We start from the raw sequence: 20,057 nt of genomic DNA, 5'->3' as shown, positions 1-20,057 counted from the left end.
GGAATGTGTCACAGGTCATCCAGATGTTTTAAGGCCATGTGACTTAATGGTCAAAATGAAGAAAGCTTCATTTCTTTCTGGGAAATTTTGAGGAAAGCGATGAGTTTGACTTTGAACATGTTGAATTTGTGAGACTGGCGTGATCATTAGTGCAGATGCTGAGGAGGTGGTTAGAAAGGCACCAGTGAAGCTCAGGAGAGAGGTCAGAGCTAGATCTATAGAACCGGGAATTTTCTCTGCTTTAAGGAGAGGGAAAGCCGTGAGAACGAATGAATGATTTGTTGGAGACCATAGACACCAAAGAGCAGTAATGCGGGAAGGAAATGAAAAAAGCCTTTTGTAGAGAGACATAAGAACGTGGGTTCTGGAGGCAGACTCCTGGGAAAACTCTGGCTTCCCACTTACTAACTGTAAAGATTGTGGGCAAGTTACCATGCTATGCTTCAGTTTCTTCGTTTGTAAAATGAGAATATTAATAGTAGCTATGTGGTAGGATTGTTAGGAGGATTAATACATGTAAATCCCTTAGAGCAGTGCCTGTATTTGGGGGTGGGCGGGTGGTGTATGAATCTGTTCTGTTTCCTATCTTTGAAACTGCTTGCTTTAAACCTTCACAGCATACCACAAAAAGACAAGTGCAGACAAGTACATGACCTCAATGAAGAGGAAGATAAAATTAGGCACAAAAGGCAAGTCGAGAGTTTTCTTACAGTGTTAGATTTAGGAATGTCACGTAGGGTCCCAGCCTTCTAAGTTGAGTGCTTATTTAATTCCATATCCAGTATATGACAATGTTTCTAGGAAATGATACGGAGGGAGCGTATTATCCTGATGTAGAATATTAAAGAGAGGAGCTAGTACAAGTTGTAAAGCTTTTTTACATTTAGTGTTGTAGAGTTTTTACTCTATACCTTTAAGTTATTGTACAAGACATAAAACAACCGTAATGATTTTTAGATCCTATTTCAAAAGTAATTCTGAATATTTTCATTAATCAGTAAAGTATAACTATTAATGATGATGATGATGATATAATAGCTATATTTTATTTTTGAAATGAACTTACAATAAAATTGCCTGATTTTTTTTTGTGTGTGTGTGTACAATTCTGTGAATTGTGAATCATGTCAGTCAGGTAGATTTATGTAATCACCACCACAATCAGGATAGAGAACAGCTCCATCACCCTTAAACTTCCTCATACTGTCCATTGATAGTCATCTTCAACTTCACCCATGATCTCCGGCATTCACTGATCTGTTTTCCATCACTATAGTTTTGTCTTTTAGAAAAAGTCATAAAAGTGGAATCACAAGATGTGTAATCTTTTAAAAGTGGCTTCTTTCATTCAGCATAAATTCCTTTGAGATTCATCCAAGTTGTGTGTACCAGAAGCTCATTCATTTTGCTGAGTAGATCCATTGTACCGGATGTTCCCATTTGTTTATCCATTCACCCATTCAAGGATATTTGAGCTATTTTCAGGTTATGGTGATTATGAATAATACTGATATGAACATTCTTGTACAGGTTTTTGTATGAACATAAAATTTTTATTTCTCTAAGGTAAATATCTAGGAGTGGGATTACTGGGTCACATGGTAAGTGTTTGTTTAACTTTTAAGAAACTGCCAAACCATTTTTCAGACTGGCTGAATCATTTTGCATTCCCACCAGCAATGTATGAGAGTTCCAGTTGCTCTACATCTTTGTTGGCATTTGGTATTGTTGGTCTTTATTTTAGTTACTCTATTAGCTGTGAAGTGGTATCTCATTGCAGTTTTAATTTGCATTTCTTTAGTGGCTAATGGTGTTGAACATCTTTTCATATGCTTATTTGCCATCCTTATATCCTGTTTGCTGAAGTGTCTGTTCAAATCTTTTGCTGTTTTTCCAATTGGGTTGTTTGCTTTCTTCCTGATGATTTTTGAGAGTTCTTTGTATGTTCTGAACACAATTTGTTGGCTATCTGATTTGCAAATATTTTATTCCAGTGTGTAGCTTGTCTTTTCATTCTTTTAACACTATCTTTCGTAGAACAAATTTTTTATTGTGGTAAAATATTATCTAACTAAAATGAACTATTTTGACCATTTTTTAAGTGTTCAGTCTGTGGTGTTGAGTATATTCATTCACATTGTTGTGCAGTCATCCATATGCACAAGTTTTTCATCTTCCCAAACTGAAACTCTGTCCCCGTTCCACACTAACTCCCCATCCCCCTTCCCTCGGCCCCTAGTAACCACCATACTACTTTCTGTGTCTGTGAATTTGACTACTTTGTCCTTTTGTGTCTGGCTTATTTCACTTAGCATAATGTCTGCAAGGTTATCCATGTTGTGACATGTGTTGGAATTTTCTTCCTTTTTAAGGCTGAATAATATTCCACTGTATGGAGACACCATATTTTTCTAATCCACTTATCTGTCAGTAGACCCTGTGTTGCTTCTACCTTTTAGCTATTACCTGTTGTGAATAATGCTGCTACGAACCTGGATGTACAAGTATCTGTTTGAGTTCCTGCTTTCAGCTCTTTTGAGTGTATACCCAGAAGCAGAATTGCTGGATCATATGGTAATTCTGTGTTTAATCTTTTGAGTAACCACCATATTGGTTTCCATTTTACATTTCCACCAGCAATGCAAAAGGATTTGAATTTCTCCATACCCTTGCCAACACTTCTATTATTTTTTATAATAGCCATCCTAATGTGTGTGAAGTGGTATTTCCTTGTGATTTTGATTGTGTTTCCCTAATGACTAGTGATGTTCAGCATCTTTTTTTGTACTTGTTTGGCCATTTGTATGTCTTTGGAGAAATGTCTATTTAAGTCCTTTGCTATTTTTAAATGGGTTTTGTTTATTTGTTGTTGGGTTGTAGGAGTTCTTTATATATTCTGGATATTGATCCCTTATTAGATATATGATTTGCCAGTATTTTCTCCCACTCCTTGAGTTGTCTTTTCACTCTGTTGATAGTGTCATTTGATGCACAAAAGTTTTTATTTTTGATGAAGTCTATTTTCTCAATTTTTTCTCTTTTTACCTGTGTTGTTGCTCTTATATCCAATAAATCACTGCCAAATCTAATTTCATAAAGCTTTGTCCTATATTCTGAGAGTTTTATAGTTTTAGCTCTTATATTTAGGTCTAGAGTCCATTTTGAATTTTTGTGTATGATATAAGAAAAGGGTCCAATTTTTTTTTTGATTGATTTTCGAGCGAGGAAAGGAGAGAGACAGAAAGACAGAGAGATAGAAACATCAGTCTGTTCTTCTTTGCCTTGACTGGGGATTGAACCCGCCACCTTGGCATATTGGAATGATACTCTAACCAACTGAGCTATCTGGCCAGAGCCCAACTTCACTTTTTAAATGTTGGTATTTAGTTTTTCCAGTACTACTTGTTGAAGAGACTGTCCTTCCCCAGTGAATGGACTTAGCACCCTGTCTGAGAATCATTTGATCATTAATGTGAGAGGTTCTCCATTCTATTCCACTGGTATGTATGTCTGTCTTTTTGCCATTGCCACACTATTTTAATTACTGTAGATTAGTAAACTTTGAAATTAGTATGTGCAAGACTTCCAACTTTGTTCTTCTTTTTCAAGATGTTTTTACTATTTGTGGTCCTTGAAATGCCATATGAATTTTAGGATGGCTTTTCCTACTGAATAACCAGTCATCAAAAAATGTCACAGGTGACATTAGAAAATACTTTGAGATGAATAAAAACAAAACTTAACATATCATAACTTATGAAATACAGTAAAAGCAGAACTTAGGGGTTATTTAAAGGTGTAAATGCCCATATTAATAAAGAAGAAAAATCTCAATTAGTAACCAGAACTTTTACATTAAGAAACTATAGTCTGACCAGGTGGCATTGCTGTGGATAGCGCATCAGCCTGGGACGCAGAGGACTCAGGTTTGAAACCCTGAGGTCACTGGTTTGAATGTGAGCTCATCCTGCTTGAGCGTGAGGTCACTGGCTTGAGTGTGGGATTGTAGATATGATCCCATGGTCACTGGCTTAAAGCCCAAGGTCGCTGGCTTGAGCCCAAGGTCTTTGGCTTGAGCAAGGAGTCACTGGCTCAGCTGGAGCTGCTGGCCCTCCCCCCCATCAAGGCATGTATGAGAAGCAATCAATGAACAACTAAAGTACTGCAACAAGTTAATGCTTCTTATCTCTCTCCCTTCCTGTCTGTCCCTGTCTTTTTCTGTCTCTGTCTCTGTCTTAAAAAAATGTGAAAAAGAAAAAGAAACTAAAAAGATTAGTCCAAGCCCATAAAATATACAATACCAAGAGTGAACCGGACTGTAAATTATAGACTGGGTAATTCTGATGTGTCAATGTAAATTCATTATTTGTAACAATGTGCCATTCTGATGGGAGATACTAATAATGGGGAGGGCTCTGTATGTGTGGGGACAGAGGACTGTGTGGGAAATCTCTACACCTTCAGTTGTGCTGGGAACGTATAAATGCTCTAAGAAAGTAAAGTCTTAATAAAATAAAAAGGAAACTACAAAAGGAAGAGCAAACTAAATCCACCTCAAGCTGAAGGAAGGATATAAAGATTAGAGCCAGAGTAAATGAAATAGAAAATTGAAAAAGTAGAGAAAAAAACAACAAAAGTTGGTTCTTTGGAAAGAGCAGCAAAATTCATAATCCTTTGTTAGTCTTACCAAGAAAAAAAGAGAGAAGACTCAAAAAAAATTCTTATACCCTGCTCTACTTGAATTCCTTTTTTTCGTTGAGTATCTCTTTTCCATCCTTTCAGTGTTAACATTTTTTTAAAAAAATCTAAATTGTAGACAGCAAATGGACCATGTTTTCTTTTGAATTCATTCTCTAGTTGAGTAGAGTGCTTAGTTCCTTTATATTTGTTTTAATTGGAGTTAGTTGATAAAGTAGGCTTTACAAAATCTACCCTTTTGCTATTTGTTTTTTGTGTGTGTTGTATCTTTTTTGTTCCTCTCTTACTCCATTTATTCTTTAATGTTAAATAGGTATTTTCAGTATATCATTTTAATTAACTTGTTGCTTTTACTATTTTTAAAGTTATTCTCTTAATAGTTGCCCTGAGGGTTATAATTAACATCTTAGCTTAAACAAATTCGTTTCTATTAATACCAACTTAATTTCAATAATATTCAAAAACCTTGCTTCTGTTTAGGTCTGTTCTCTTCTTCCTCCTTTGTACTATTATTGTCATACAAGTTATGTCTTTATAGACCTTAAGCTCCTCAGCAGTTTTACAATTATTGCTTTATGCTGTTATCTTATTAAGTCAAATAGGAACAGAAAAAGAGCCACCAAAATGAAAAGATTTATACTGTATTTTATATTTACCTATGTAGTCAAATTTAGTCATTTTCTTTCTTTTTGTGGATTTGGATTACTGTATAGTGTCCTTTTATTTCAGCTTGAAGAACTCCCTGTAGTTTTTTTCAGAGGTCAGCTCTTTTAGTAATGACATCTCTGAGTGTGTGTTTATCTTGCAATGTTTTAATTTATTCTTTAGTTTTAAAATACAGTGGGGTTTTTGTTGTTGTTGTTGTGTTTGTTTTTTGCCAGACACTGAATTTTTGGTTGGAAATCTTTTTCTTTCAACACATCAAGTATGTCATCTCACTACCTTTTGGTCCATGTAGTTTCTGTTAAGTCATCTGTTAATCTTAGGACCCCTTGTCCATGAGGAATCTCTCTTGCTGCTTTCAGGATTCATTCTTCATCTTTCTCTTTTGACAATTTGGCTACATGGCTAAGTGTCTCTTTGGACAGACTCCAAGTAGACCTCTTTGAATTTTTCTTACATGAAGTCTTCAGAGGGTCAGTGATATGTAGATCAATGTTTTTCATCAATTTGGGGAAGCTTTCAGCCATTAATTCTTCAAATATTCCTTTGGCCCTCCCTCTCCTTCTGATATGCTCAATGGTTTCCCACAGGTCTCTGAGTCTCTTGTTATTTTTTCTTCATTATTTTTTTCTTTCTGCTACTCAGATTAGTCCTCCTCTGCTGAGATAGTCAACATATCCCAAAGTTTGCCGATTTTTCTGTCAGCTCAGATCTTCTATTGAGCCCCTCCAGTGTATTTTTTTTTTAATTTCAGTTATTGTACTTTTCAATTTCAGAATTTCTATTAGGTTCTTTATTATAATTTCTCTCTTTATTTTTATTCCCTTTTTGGTAAGGCATTTTGAAACTTTCTTTTAGTTCTTTTTACATGATTTCCTTTAATTATTTGAAGAACTTATAATAACTGATTTAAAGTTTTGTCTGAGAAGTCAAATGTGCTCTCTCAGGATAGTTTCCATCAATTTCCTGTATATGGGCCATACTTTCCCCCTTTTCCAACATCTTCGTCTTAGCTCAAGCTGCTGTAGCCAAGTACCATAGACTGAGTAACTTATAAACAGCACAGGTTTATTTCTCACAGTTCTAGAGACTAGCAGTCTCAGATTAGGATTAGAGCATGAGCAGGGTCTGGTGAGAGCTGTCTTCTGGATTGCAGCCTGCGGACTTCTTGTTGGATCCTCACATGGCAGAGAGCAGAGAGAAGTAGCAAGCTCTCTGATGACTGACAAGGGCAATAATCCCGTTCATGACGGTTCACCCTCATGACCTCATCTAATCCTAATTACTTCTCAAAGGACCCCACCCGATAATATTATCACATTGAGTATAGGATTACAAATTTGGAGGGGAGATACAAATATTTAGTTTGTTTCAGTCTTGTAATTTTTTATTGCAAATTAGATTTTTAAAATAATATAATGTGACAACTCTGAAAATCAATCAACCCACCCCAGGGTATTTTGTGGTTGCTATTTATTTATTTAATAACTGTACTGGACCAGTTCTTTAAATTTTGAATTGTTTCCCGTGTGCAGCCACCAAAGTGTCTGTTTAGCTATCATAGTGGTCTGCTAATGACTAAAGAGAGTTTTCCTTAAATGCCTTTAATCAGAAAACCGACCAGCCGTTGCCAATGGGGTGTGTGTGTGTGTGTGTGTGTGTCTGTCTGTCTGTCTGTCTGTGTCTGTGTGTTTGGTTACCCTTTCAGTGCCCAGGCAGGTAGTTTGCAACTGTTCCTTAGACTTCACTTTTTGCTTCTGAAGAGCCTCAGGTCAGGCAGAAGTGAGACATTAGTGAGTCCTCAGGCCCTAACTTTCCTAGGCATTCACATAGTCCTGCACGTGTTTATGACCTTCTAGAGTCTTAGGAATGTGTCTGAACTTTTCAGAATTTGCTGTGAGCATCTCAATATCTATTATTATTTCATTTTTAAATTGTGGTAAGAACTTCATATGAGATTTACCTGTTAACAAATTTTAAGTGTACAATACAGTATTCTTAACTGTAGGTATTAATGTTGTACAGAAGATCTCTGGCACTTCATCATCTTGTATAACTGAGAATTAATGAGTACTTAATAGTAACTCCCAATGTTTCCCTTCCCCTAACCCCTCGCAACCACCATTATACTCTGTGTCTCTGTATTATCTATCTCGTGTAAGTTGTATCATGCAATACTAGTTTCTTTTTGACTGGCTTATTTCATTGAGCATAATGGCCTTAAGGTTCATCTGTGTTGTCACATAGCTGGATTTGCTTCTTTTTTAAAGGTTGATTAATATCCAGTGCATGTATATACTACATTTTCTTTCTTCATCCATCTATGGACATTAGGTTATTTCTACATCTTGGCTATTATGATTATATGAATGAGATTTCTCTTAAGAGTCTCTGATTTCAAGTCTTTCAGATAAATGACTTTATTTAATTGCTTAACACATGGTACTTCTAGTTTCACTCTTGTGTAGAACTTCCATACTGTTTACTGTAGCGGCCACTCCATTTGACATTCCCGCCAGAAATGGACACATGTTCCAATTTTTCCAGACCCTTGCCAACACTTTTGTTAATAGTCATACTATAATCTCATTGTGATTTTGATTTGCATTTCCCTGATGATTAATGATGATGAACACCTTTTCACGTAGCTAGTGACTATTTATGTCTTCTATGAAGAAATGTCATTCAAATACTTTGCCCATTTTTTAATCAGATTTTGTTTTTATGCCATTGAATTGTAGGAGTTCCCTATATGTTATGGATGTTAACCCCTTATATCAGGTAAATGGTTTCTAAATATTTTACCCCGTACTGTAGGTTGCCTTTTTACTCTATTACTTGTCTCTTTTGCTATCCAGAAGCTTTTTTGTTTAATCTAGTCTTACCTCTTTTTGCTTCTGTTGCCTGTGCTTTGGGGCTTATATCCAAGAAACCACTGTCAGTACCTGTGTCAAGAGGCCTTTCCCCTATGCTTTTGTCCAGGAGTTTTAGAGTTTCAGGTCTTATTTTGAAGTCTTTCATCCATTTTGAATTGGTTTTGCCTAGTGGTGTAAGATAGGGATCCGATTGTATTCTTTCATGTGTAGCTACCCAGTTTTCCCAGCACCATTTGTTGAAAGGACTAGCCTTTCCCCATTGTGTATTCCTGGCACCCTTGTCAAAGATCAGTTGACCATATATGTGTGCTTCATTTCTGGACTCTGTTCTCTTCCGCTGATCTTTATGTCTGTCTTTAAGCCAGTAGTCATCTGTTTTAATTGCTGCATCTTTATAGTATTTTTTGAAATGAGAAAGTATGATGCTCATCGCCTATGTTTCCTTTTAAGTTTTTTGTCAGATGCTTATTAGCCACAACTGGTAATGCCGTCTCAAGCAGCTGCAATTCTAAGCAATCCCCATTGCTTGGTTTTGACAAATGCTCTAGGGATGGGATGTTATCACAGAGTGATTTATGAAGCAAGTCAAAAACAAACCTTCAGAATATAGCTTTGCACGGACGTGCTAGGCAGGTCAGACATTGACCTTTCTCTCAGGATGGGGCTTTGGGAAGCTCCAGAACTGCTCTGTGTCCTCTAGCATTGGTTAGTCTGGTCTTTGTTTTTCTGTTTGCTTGTTTTTCTTGTTTTTTTGGTTTGTTTTTTTTTTTGCAACTGCCATAGTTGTGAATTATTGGTTTACAAAGCTACTGCAAAGCTGGAGATTATGGAAATTACGGAAAGTTGAAATCCAACAAATCTTCATATTCTTACCAAGATTCAGCTGTTTTTTCCGTTGATTAACTGTTCCTCATGTTGTCGCAGGCCTTTACGTAATATCCAGATTTATCAGAAGTTTGATTTTGACAATTTTTGCAAGTGTTTGTTATGCTTTTATGGAGCAGCAGATTTTCCTAGATCCTTACTTAACATTCAGAATTATTTTCTCTCCGTTTTTACTTTTATCCTATCTATATTATTATATTTGAAAGTGGGTTTTGTATTTTAATAAAAGTAAGTTTCCGAAAAAGAAGTAAGTTTCTTATAGAATGTAGCTGGGTCATTTTTTCTCACTTCTTTATTGAGTTATCATTTACATACCATAAAGCTCACTCATTTTAAAGGTACAATTCAGCGATTTGTAGTAAATGTACAGGGTTAGTCAACCATTCCCACAATCCAGTTTTAGGACACTTCTACCACCCCAGAGATGGTTCTCAGTCCTTGTTTCCTCTCCCAACCTGGTTAGCCACCGATCTACTATCTGTCCTTATGGATTTGCCTCTTCTGGACATTTCATATAAATGGAATCATATACTGTAATATGTGCCCTTCTTTAATGTAACACAATGTTTTAATTATGTTTAGAACTAGTACTTGTCCTGTGACTGAAGGATTTCCCAGGACTGAGAGATTTTGTGTGCAAGCTGAGGATGTCTTCAACAGTCAGCCAGCCAGTTTACAATTTCATCTTAGCCTTCACTTCCTGTTTGCTCAGAGACTCAAGATTAGTGAGGAGTGAGAGCTTAGGGCTTTTTCAGGTCTTTCCTGAGAACTCACAAAGCTCTGGCCATGTGGACAGCCCTGTTATGCATGTGTGTGGCCTTCTAGTTTCCTAGAAATAATATTGGAGGTTTTCAGAGCTCCCTAAGGATATTTAATTTTCCACGATTTCTTTTTCAGCTTTTTGGTTAACCTATTGTTTGCCCTAACTTTGCCACCTCAGATAGCTGTAAAATTCAACTGCCACTGATTGTTTTTGACAAAAGTTGTGGGGGAAAGGCTGTTGGCACTGGGTGAGCTTTAAGTCAGGTCAGATAAAAACAGTATTGCCTTGCCCTGGCCGGTTGACTCAGTGGTAGAGTGTCACCACTGTGTGGAAGAGCTGGGTTCAGTTCCTGGTCAGGGCACATAGGAGAAGCGACCATCTGCTTTTCCACCCCTCCCTCTCCCCTTCTCTCCCTCCCTCTTTCTCTCCCTCCCTCTTTCTCTCCCTTCCTCCCTCTCTCCCTCCCTCTGTCCCTCCCTCCTTCTCTCCCTCTCTCCCTCTTCCCTTCCCACAGCCATGGCTCAAGATTGGTTCAAGTGGCCCTGGGCACTGAGGATGGCTCCATGGCCTCGTCTCAGGCGCTGAAGTGCCTCAGTTCAAGCATGGCCCCAGATGGGCAGAGCATTGCCAGGTAGGGACCTTGCCAGATGGATCCTGGTTGGCAGAGAATCTATCTCTCTGCCTCCCCGCCTCTCACTTAGTAATAATAATTTAAAAAACAAAAACAAACAGCATTGCCTCTGGAGTCATTTGACAGGTGAAAAAATGAAAACTCTGAGAATAGTACATTGAGGGAGCTTCAACCCTGTTCTTCCTTCTTCAGTGTCTGCCATGCTGCTGCTTTTCACTGGGATTTGGGGTGGTTGGTTTTCAAGGTTACCACAAACCTGAGAGAAAGGGGTGAGAAAGGACATGTTGAAATGCCACAAATCTTACTGTTCTTACTGAGATTCAGCTCAGTAATAAATGTTCTTGAGTAAATGTTCCCCAGGTTGCTGCTAGCCTTTGGATAATAAGTTCCAGAGTTCTGAAAACATTGATTCTGCTTGTTTCTGCCAGTATTATCATTGCTTTTATGGAGGAGAGAATTTGGGAGGTCCTTGCCCTGCCATTTTCCCTGATGTCACCTCTTTTGATGGCATCTTTTGAAGCTTGAAAGTTTTGTGATTTTGATGAAGTCTTCTAAATTTCTAATTTATTTTATGATTTCTGCTTTTGGCCTGTTAACAAAGATTTCTTTCTAACTCAAGATCAGAAAGATTTTTCTCATATGTCTTCTTCTAAGCAGGTTTATACTTTGAGCTCATACATTTAGTTCTATGAACCATTTTCATTTTCTGCATGATATGTATGGTGTGAGATTTGGGTTACATTAATTTCTGCATTTGGATGTCCAATTGTTCTGACACCTTTAGTTGAAAAGACTATTATTTTCCAATTAAATTTTTTCCTTTAACTCTTTCTATTTACTTTATAGCAGTCTGATTATACTGTGTCTGGGCTTGGGTTCTTTGTGATTTCAAATTCTGGGCTTTTACCTATTTCACCTGCTACTAAGTAGTTTTCATGGTCTTAGCATACTCCACACATTGTCTCTAGGTTTTATCATGCATTCGGTGAGAGTATACACAGGGCACGGTGCACTGACTTCATCTTACTCAGAAACAGAAGTCCTAATAGCTAATAATTTTTGAGGGCTTATTTGTGCCAGTCCTTGTGCTAAGCATTTTGCACATTAACTTATTTAAACCTTACAATAGCCCGACAAGATAGTAGCAGTATTATACCTATTTTACAGATAACAAAATTAAGCTTCTGAGGGGATAAGTAACATTCTAAAAGCTAGTTATTAAGTGGCCATGCTAGAACTTAAGTCTGGGTCTGTTCTTACGTGTAAATCTGTGATACTGGTCATGGCACTTGTATATGTGATTTGTAAAGTATTTCAGTTGGTTAAATGTGATTTTACTATATCTTGAGATAGTTATTTTTGGGTGGTAACACATGTACTGTTGTTTCTAACCTTAAATTAGTGGGAAAACAATGTACCGGTATATTATCTCTAGAAATATACATCCTCTGAAATCCTAAACTCCAGTATATTAATGTGACCGCAACCTTTTTCTAATCCTGGCTCTCAGAACTCTCTTACACCATTATACAATTTCTTCAATTCTGCTCAAGTCTCCAATTCCTTAACCTTTTTCTTTTCTCCCGATAGGCCATTCCCTTCTTGTCTCCTTTTCCTTCCCACGTCTCACTTAGATGCTGCTACCACCCATTATTTACCCATGTTCTTGCCAATGAATCATTGTCCTTGCTTTCTTGCCTATGAATCATACCCACCCAGCAAAACATCAACTCTGAATCAATCCAACTAATTGCCTTCTTTATACCTTTATGCTGGATCCCATTCCTCTTCTCTCCCACTGGCACCTCAATCAGTTACCCTTTCAAGATTTTAATGTGATTTGTATTATTTGCCAGGTTCCATGGTGTACATATTTCTACCATGAGCTATCTTTTAAAAATGATGTTTATCAGGCCTAGCTATAGATGGTTCGGTTTGTTAGAGCATCATCCCGAAGTGCAGAGGTGGCAGGTTTAACCCCCAGTCAGGGCACATACAGAAACAGCTCGATGTTCCTGACTCTCTTTCTCACTCTCTTCCTCTCTTGCTAAAATCAGTCAGTCAGTAAAAATAAATAAAAAATAAGTTATATTTAAAAATGCTCTTCAATTGTTATAGCTACCTGAGCAAATAATACATTTAAATTCTCTCCCATTACTGTATACTATATAAGTAACAATTGGTTTTAAAAATGAAATGTAAAACTTGAAGCCCTTTTAAAGAAGATAGAATTAAGTGCATATGTTAATATTTTTGATAACCACATGGGAAAATGTTTTTTTCGAATCTTTAATGAAAATTTTCAAAGACACAGAGAAGCTGAGAGTTTTATCACAAACATCTTATACCACTGACTAGATTCTACCATTAATATTTTACTTTATCACATATCTGTCTTTTCCTCTATCACTTATTTTATTAATATATTTAAAATAGTGGAAATATATGTTCTCTCTAAATAACTTCAATATGCATATTGTTAAAATTAAGCATTTTACATTTTTTAAAAAATTTGTTTGCAACAAAATGCATAAATCTTAAGTGTTTATTTCTTGTCTTTTTTTCTTCTTCTTTTTTTCCATGTGAGAGGAGGGGAGATAGAGAGACAGACTCCCGCACGCACCCCAAACGGGATACACCCAGCAACCCTCGTCTGGGGCCAATGCTCTCTCTGCCCATCTGGGGCCATGCTGGCAGCTGAGCTATTTTTACCACCTGAGGCAGAGGCTCCATAGAGCCATCCTCAGCGCCTAGGGCAATGTGCTTGAACTAATGAGCTATGGCTGTAGGAAGAGAAGAGAGAGGGGAGGGAGGGAGGGATGGAGAAGCAGGTGGTCACTTCTCCTGTGTGCTCTGACCAGGAATTGAACCCAGGACATCCACATGCTGGGTTGATGCTCTACCTTTGAGCCAACTGGCCAGGGCCTATTTGCTGTCTTTTGACCAATGTGTACAACTTCGTAGTGATGTGTTGGTAAATGTTTAACACCCAGCTCTTCAGAGAGAAAAAGTCTCTAATTTGTATGCCAATTTCTGTGGTTTACATACTTTTTTGTGGCTGATGTCAAGCTACTGATGTTATCATTGAACATGGAGTTGGGAGGAGATATGCAAATCATTGACCCATTCCAGCTCTTGACTCCATCTGTGTAACCTAACCCCTGTCAACACAAAGAAGATTTCTATCACCCCAGAAAGTTCCATTATACATCTCAGTAATTCCCTTCCAGAAACAACCAGTGTTTTAATTTTTTTGACTGTAGATTAGTTTTGTCTATTTTAGAACTTAAATGACTGAAACCATACACTATTTATTCTTTGTGTAAGGCTTCCTTAACGCACCATAATCTTTTTTAGATTCATTCATATGGTGTGTATCAATAGTTTTTTTCCTCTCTCTACAGCAGAATTTCTTGGACGAGTTTTTTATAGTCACTGTATTATTTTTCCAGAGCTGCCATAACAAATTACTAGAAATCTAGTGGCTTAGAACAACAGAAGTTTATCTTCTCCCAATGGTTAAAAATCTGAAATCAAGGTGTTGGCAGAGCCACGGTCTTTTTGGAAGCTTTAGAAGATCATTCCTTGTCTCTATAGGCTTCTAGTTGTTGCCAGCATTTCTTGGTATTGTAGTTACATCATTCCAGTCTCTGTCTTTGTCATCCTGTGGCAGTCTTCTTGTGGGTCTGTGTCTCTAAATGGCCTTATAAGGATACTAGTCTTGAATTTAGGGCCTACCCTAATCCCATATGACCTCATAGTAACTAATTACATCTGCAAAGACCTTATAAAGTCATATTATGAGGCTTTGGATGGATATGATTTTTTTTTTTTTTTTTTTAAGGAGAGAGAGGGAGGGAGAGCTATGAGAAGCATCAATTCTTGTTGCGGCACCTTAGTTGTTCATTGATTGCTTTTTCATATGTGCCTTGACTGGGGGGGGGGCACAGCAGACTGAGTGACCCCTTGCTCAAGCCAGCAACCTTGGGCTTCGAGCCAGTGATGATGGGGCCATGTCTGTGATCCCACATTCGTCAGCAACCTCGTGCTCAAGCCAGCAACTCCACACTCAAGCCAGATGAGCCTGCTCTTAAGCTGGTGATCTTTGGGTTTCGAACCTGGGTCCTCAGCATCCCAGGCTGATGCTCAGTCCACTGCACCACCACCTGTTCAGTCTGAATGGATATGAATTTTGAGGGTATGCTATTCAACCCAGTACAAATCTCCCTCTGAACTCTAACGGTTTGTATCCATCTCACATGCAAAACACATTCACCCCCTCACAACATCCCTAGAAGTCTTAACCTATGCCACCATCAAATCTAAGTTCCAAGTCTCATCTAAATATCATCTCATAAAATCCCAAGTCTTTATCTGTGAGGATCTGAGTGTGTTCCATCCTAAGGAAAAATCCCTCTCTGTCCAGAGACCTGTGTAACTAGATAAGATAACCGTTTCCAAAATACAGTGGTGAGACTGGCATAGAATAGGTACCTCCATTCTGAAATGGCAAAATAGGAAGTAATAAAGGGATTAGTGGTCTAAACTAAGGCCATTTAGCAGGCCAGCACAGCAAATTCCATTAGGTTTCAGGGCCTAAGAAACATGCTCCGGGCTCAGTGTTCTGTCCGCCGGCCCCAGGGGCAGCCTCACTCTCGAGCGCCCTGGAATACCCTCCTTCTTAGCCTCGCATCTTATAGTTTTTTGCATCGGTGGCTTTGCCCTCAGAGTCATCCTTCCTTCATTCTGTCCGTCGCTGTCACTTCCATACCAGGCTGGCCCTGTTTCTGCTCATATAAAATTCTTAAATCCTTGTCGGTGTCACGTATGTCAAGAGATTCAAACCATTAGATTTGAGTGTTTTCCACAGATCCTTTCTGGATAGCCCTTTCTCTCTCTATTTCTGGCTTCTGCTGAGATGGCTAATTGGACCCGTGAGTCACACACCTAATCTTTTCAGTGGAGGTTTGTCCAGCCACACTCCTGGCCCTGTTTCCAGAGCACATTCCCTTAGATAGGCTGAGAAATCTCCAGACCGCCAAGTGCTGGTTCCTTTTTTTTCAGCAGATCCTTTCTCAATTTCTCTCTTTATTCTCTCATTTTGTTATAAGCATCAAGGAGAAACCAGGCTACATCTTCCACACTTTTCTTGTAAATCCCTTCTGCTGAATATCCAGATCTATCACTTATTATAAGTTATACTTTCCATCCAACAGCAAAACTCAGTCCAGCCAAGTTTCTGCCATTTTCTGAAAACGATCGCCTTTCTTCCAGTGTCCAATAACATGTTCAGTTTTAATGTTCATCTCGCTAGCAGCATTCTGTCTGTGGTGATATATGCATTCTCTAAGATGACAGAAGCTTTCTCTCCTGTCCTGTCTACTTCCTTCTCAGCACTCACCAGAACTGCTATTAACATCCATATTTCTACCAAGTCTCTTCAAGGCAACCAACCATTCTTCTGCTGTCAAGCCACTCAGAAATTTTTTCAGCTTCTATCCATTACCCAATTCCAAAGCCACTTCCTCATCTTCAGTTATTTGGTACAGCGGCGCCCCGTTTCCCAGTAAACAGTCTGTATTACTTTACTAGGGCTGCTTTAACAAGGTACCACAAACAGGATGGTTTAAAACCAAACTTCTCTCCCAGTGATGGAGGCTAGAAGTTCAAATGAGGGTGTTGGCAAGGTTGGATCCTTCTGCAGGGTCTGAGGGGAACTGCTTCCATGCCTCTGTCCTAGCTTCTAACGGTTGCTGGCAGTCCTTGGCTTGTAAATTCATGACGACTCCAAACTCTTCTTCCGTTATCACTTGACATTCTCCCTGTGTGTCCATGTCTCTATGTCTTCATGTGGTTTTAAATAAACAGCAGTTATTGGATTTAAGGCCCACTCTAATCCAGTATGACCTTATCTTAACTAATGGTATCTGTAAATACCTTATTTCCAAATAAGGTTACATTCCATGTGGAAATGAATTGTGGGGGATACTACTGTTCAACCCAGTATACTCACTGATCTCCCTTCCCTTACTTCTTCATCCCTTGTAAAAAACAATATTTTTAATGAAATGGAACATGCTAAAGAGTAAAACTTGTGTTCAGTTAGATCAAGAAGTAAAATATTTCCAATACTCCAAAAGTCTGTATGCCTTGCAGAAGTCACAACCCCCTGCCTACCAGAAATAACTGCTGTCCTGTCTTGTGAAAATAACGTTTTTCTTTGTATTTCTTCCTCCCATAGGGAAAACACTAGACAGTGTTTGGTTTTGCCTGTTGTTTTTTTTAAGACTATTTATTCATTTTAGAGAGGGGAGAGAAAGAGAGAAGGGGGGAGGAGCAGGAAGCATCAACTCCCATACGTGCCCTGACCAGGCAAGCCCAGGGTTTCAAACCAGTGACCTCAGTGTTCCAGGTCCACGTTCTATTCACTGCGCCACCGCAGGTCAGGCCAGTTTTGCCTGTTTTTAAGCGTTATATCAAAGAATTGTACTATATGTGTTCTGCCAGGTCTTTCTTTTCTACTTAATATTATATTTGTGAGATTCATCCATATTGCAATGTGTAACCATAGTTCATTTATTTTCTCTGCAGTATAGTATTCCTTTATATGAACATACTTACCTATTCTACTGTAGTTGGAAATGTAGGTTGTTTCCTTTTAGTGAGCTGAAAGTATCAGTCCTGCTACTGTGATCATTTTCATATGTGTATCCTGGAACACGCGCAGGAGTGTCTCACCGTAGATACCTAGGAGTGGAATTGAGGGCTGAAGACTTCACACATTTTCATCTTTAATAGTTGTTAACCCTTTTGTGAAGGGATTGTCCCAGGTTAAAATCTCACCGATCATGTATCAATGTTCATATTGTTCCATATCCTTGTCTACACTGGATATTGTCAGACTCCAGTCTAATGTGTCTTTACTTGTGTTTTATTGTATTCTTTTTTCCCTTTTACTTCTTTTTATAAATTTTATTTAAAAAGTTAAAATTTAATGGGGTGACATTGATAATCAGAGTACATAGGTAAGTATTTCTTTAGCATTTGAACTGTTGATTGTATTGTGCACCCATCACCCAAAGTCAAATCATTTTCCTTCACCGAATATTTGTCCCTCTAATCACCTCCCCCACATCTCCCTCCCCTGGGTAACTGCTTCACTTTTATCTATGTCCATGAATCTCAGTTTTATATCTAACCTATGTGTGAAATCATACAGTTCTTAGCTTTTTCTCATTTACTTATTTCACTCAGTATCATGTTCTCAGGATCCATCCATGTTGTCGTAAGTGGCAATACGCCATCACTTCTTGTGGCTGAGCAGTATTCCATTGTATGTGCGCGCGCGTGCGTGCGTGCGTGCGTGCGTGCGTGTGTGTGTGTGTGTGTGTGTTTGTACCACATCTTCTTTATCCAATCCTCTATTGAGGGACACTTTGGTTGTTTCCATGTCTTGGCCACTGTGAATAATACTGCAGTGAACAAGGTGGTGCATGTGTCTTTACGCACCAATGTTTTTAGTATTTTGGGTAGATACCCAGCAGAGGGATTGCTGAGTCATATGGTTGTTCTAGTCTTAATTTTTTGTGGAAAGTGCTATTTTCTTCAACCTTCTATTTTGACAAATTTCAAACATGGAGAAAAATTCAAAGATTAGCACACCCACATCCTTCATCTACATTTCCCAACTGTTGGCATTTGTCCACGTTTGCTTTAGCTCTCCCTCTACATAAGAATACAGCTCTGTGTGTAGTTGGTTTATTGCTAAATATTAAGAGGTTTGTTCCTATACACTCTAGTATTCTTAAGAATATGGACATTCTTTTATATAATCACAGTATTATGATCACACATAAGGTATTTAATGTTGTTACACTAATATTATCTAAAATATAGTTTGTAATTATATTTCTCAGTTTTACATCTTGGATGCAACCAGGGATTACACATTGCATTTAGTTTGCTTTAGAACAATTCCCCGGTCAGTGTGTGTCTGTCTGTCTGTCTTTCAGGACATTAATATTAAAGGAGTCCAAGTCTATGTTGTTTGTTTCATTGTGGTTTTAATTTCATTTTCTTGGTATCTAATGTGGTTGGAAATATTCTCACACATTTATTGACCATTTGGGAAGCCTCCTTTATGAAATGGCTATTTAATTCTTTCCCCAATTAGCAAATGTGGAAATATCTGTTTCCTGCCTGAATGTCTTTCCATCTGCTTGTATCTGTGCCCAGATGCAGTCTTGGTTCAGAGGTCACTTAGGCAAGGATCAACACAGTAGCTCAGCGCCAGAGCTCTGGGATGTGGCAGATCGCAGTGATTGCTACAGAGAAGAGGCAGCTCGGAAAGTGTTGTGGTTTTATGTCCTGACTATTCTGCCTTCAAATTTCATCTCTAATCTTACATGCATTTCTTATAAATTTGTACAAGTTCTTTATTATTGTGGATACTTTCTCTTTGCTGATTATATGTGTTGAAAATGTCTATTCCCTTAGTGTGGCTAATCATTTCACTGCCTCCAATGTGCCTTTTGAAGAATAGAAGTTCTTAATCTTTATGTCACAAATGTATTAATTTTTTTCTAAGTGCTCTTTGTAGTTTGATTAATAAAGTCTTTCCTACAGGAGCTCAGGAAGATACTGTTCTTTCTCTAAAAGCTTTATGGTTTTTTTCTTTCACATTTAAATCATTAATCCACCTGGAATTGATTTATATATGTGCTATGAAGTGGGATTCCACTTTATTTTTTATATAGATAATTCCTCTATCCCAATGCCATATATTAAAATTGTTGCCCCTACACTGTTATTCTATTGACAGCTCTGTCACATATTATATGTTCATATAAACGTGGATGTTTTTCTGGGTTCTTTCTTTTATTTGTTTTTTTTTTTTATCATTTTTGGCTATTGCAAAATCAGTATCACACAATTTAACTTTTTAAATTTTTATATCTGGTACAGCAGAAGAACAATTTATTCTATCTTGTTCTTCAAAAGTGTTTTGTCTACTTTGAGCATTTTGTTTTTCCATGGAAATTTTAGAATCAGCTTGTCAAGTTACTCTCTCTTAATATTTTGATTAAGATTCCATTGAGCATTTAAATTAATTGAGGACAATTAACATATTTACAATATGAATCTTTAAGTCTTCAGATGTGAATATGATATATATTTTTATTAATTTAAGTATTATTTAATATCTTTTACTATATTTCCATTCTAACATTTTTTGAGACTGAATAGTTTTTTTTATTAAACAGCTTTATTATGGTATATAATTTACATGTGATGAAATTCACCTGTTGTAAGTGCTCAATTAGGTGAGTCTTGGTTAATTTATTGAATTGCACAATCATTACCACAATTCAATTGTAAGACATCTCCATCACTCTGCAAAATATCCTTGAGCCTATCTATAGTAAATCTCTCTCACATCTACCCCAAGCCTTCTGTCTTTATAAATTGGTTGTTTCTAGAAATATCTTATAAATGGAATCTTCCAATATGTGATCTTTGGAATATGAATTCTTTTAGGTAG

The 20,057-nt window shown here is 37.6% G+C and overlaps 1 protein-coding gene across 3 annotated transcripts in view; it reads left to right on the top strand.

Moving 5' to 3' along the window:
* The window catches only part of RBM41 (RNA binding motif protein 41), a 61,626-nt gene that overhangs the window by 11,282 nt on the left and 30,287 nt on the right, over positions 1-20,057 (top strand). For 2 of the 3 annotated variants that reach the window (XM_066357710.1, XM_066357712.1), the window contains one exon: positions 618-689. The exons of the other annotated variant lie outside the window; for it this stretch is intronic. In XM_066357710.1, coding sequence (XP_066213807.1) covers positions 618-689 — 72 coding nt within the window. The remainder of the gene's footprint in view (positions 1-617; positions 690-20,057) is intronic. 3 annotated transcript variants of the gene reach the window in all.

This window comes from Saccopteryx leptura, chromosome X, assembly GCF_036850995.1.
Source record: "Saccopteryx leptura isolate mSacLep1 chromosome X, mSacLep1_pri_phased_curated, whole genome shotgun sequence".
Taxonomy (NCBI): domain Eukaryota; kingdom Metazoa; phylum Chordata; class Mammalia; order Chiroptera; family Emballonuridae; genus Saccopteryx; species Saccopteryx leptura.
Note: the sequence above shows the minus strand (reverse complement) of the source record. Positions and strands in the feature narration are given on the sequence as shown.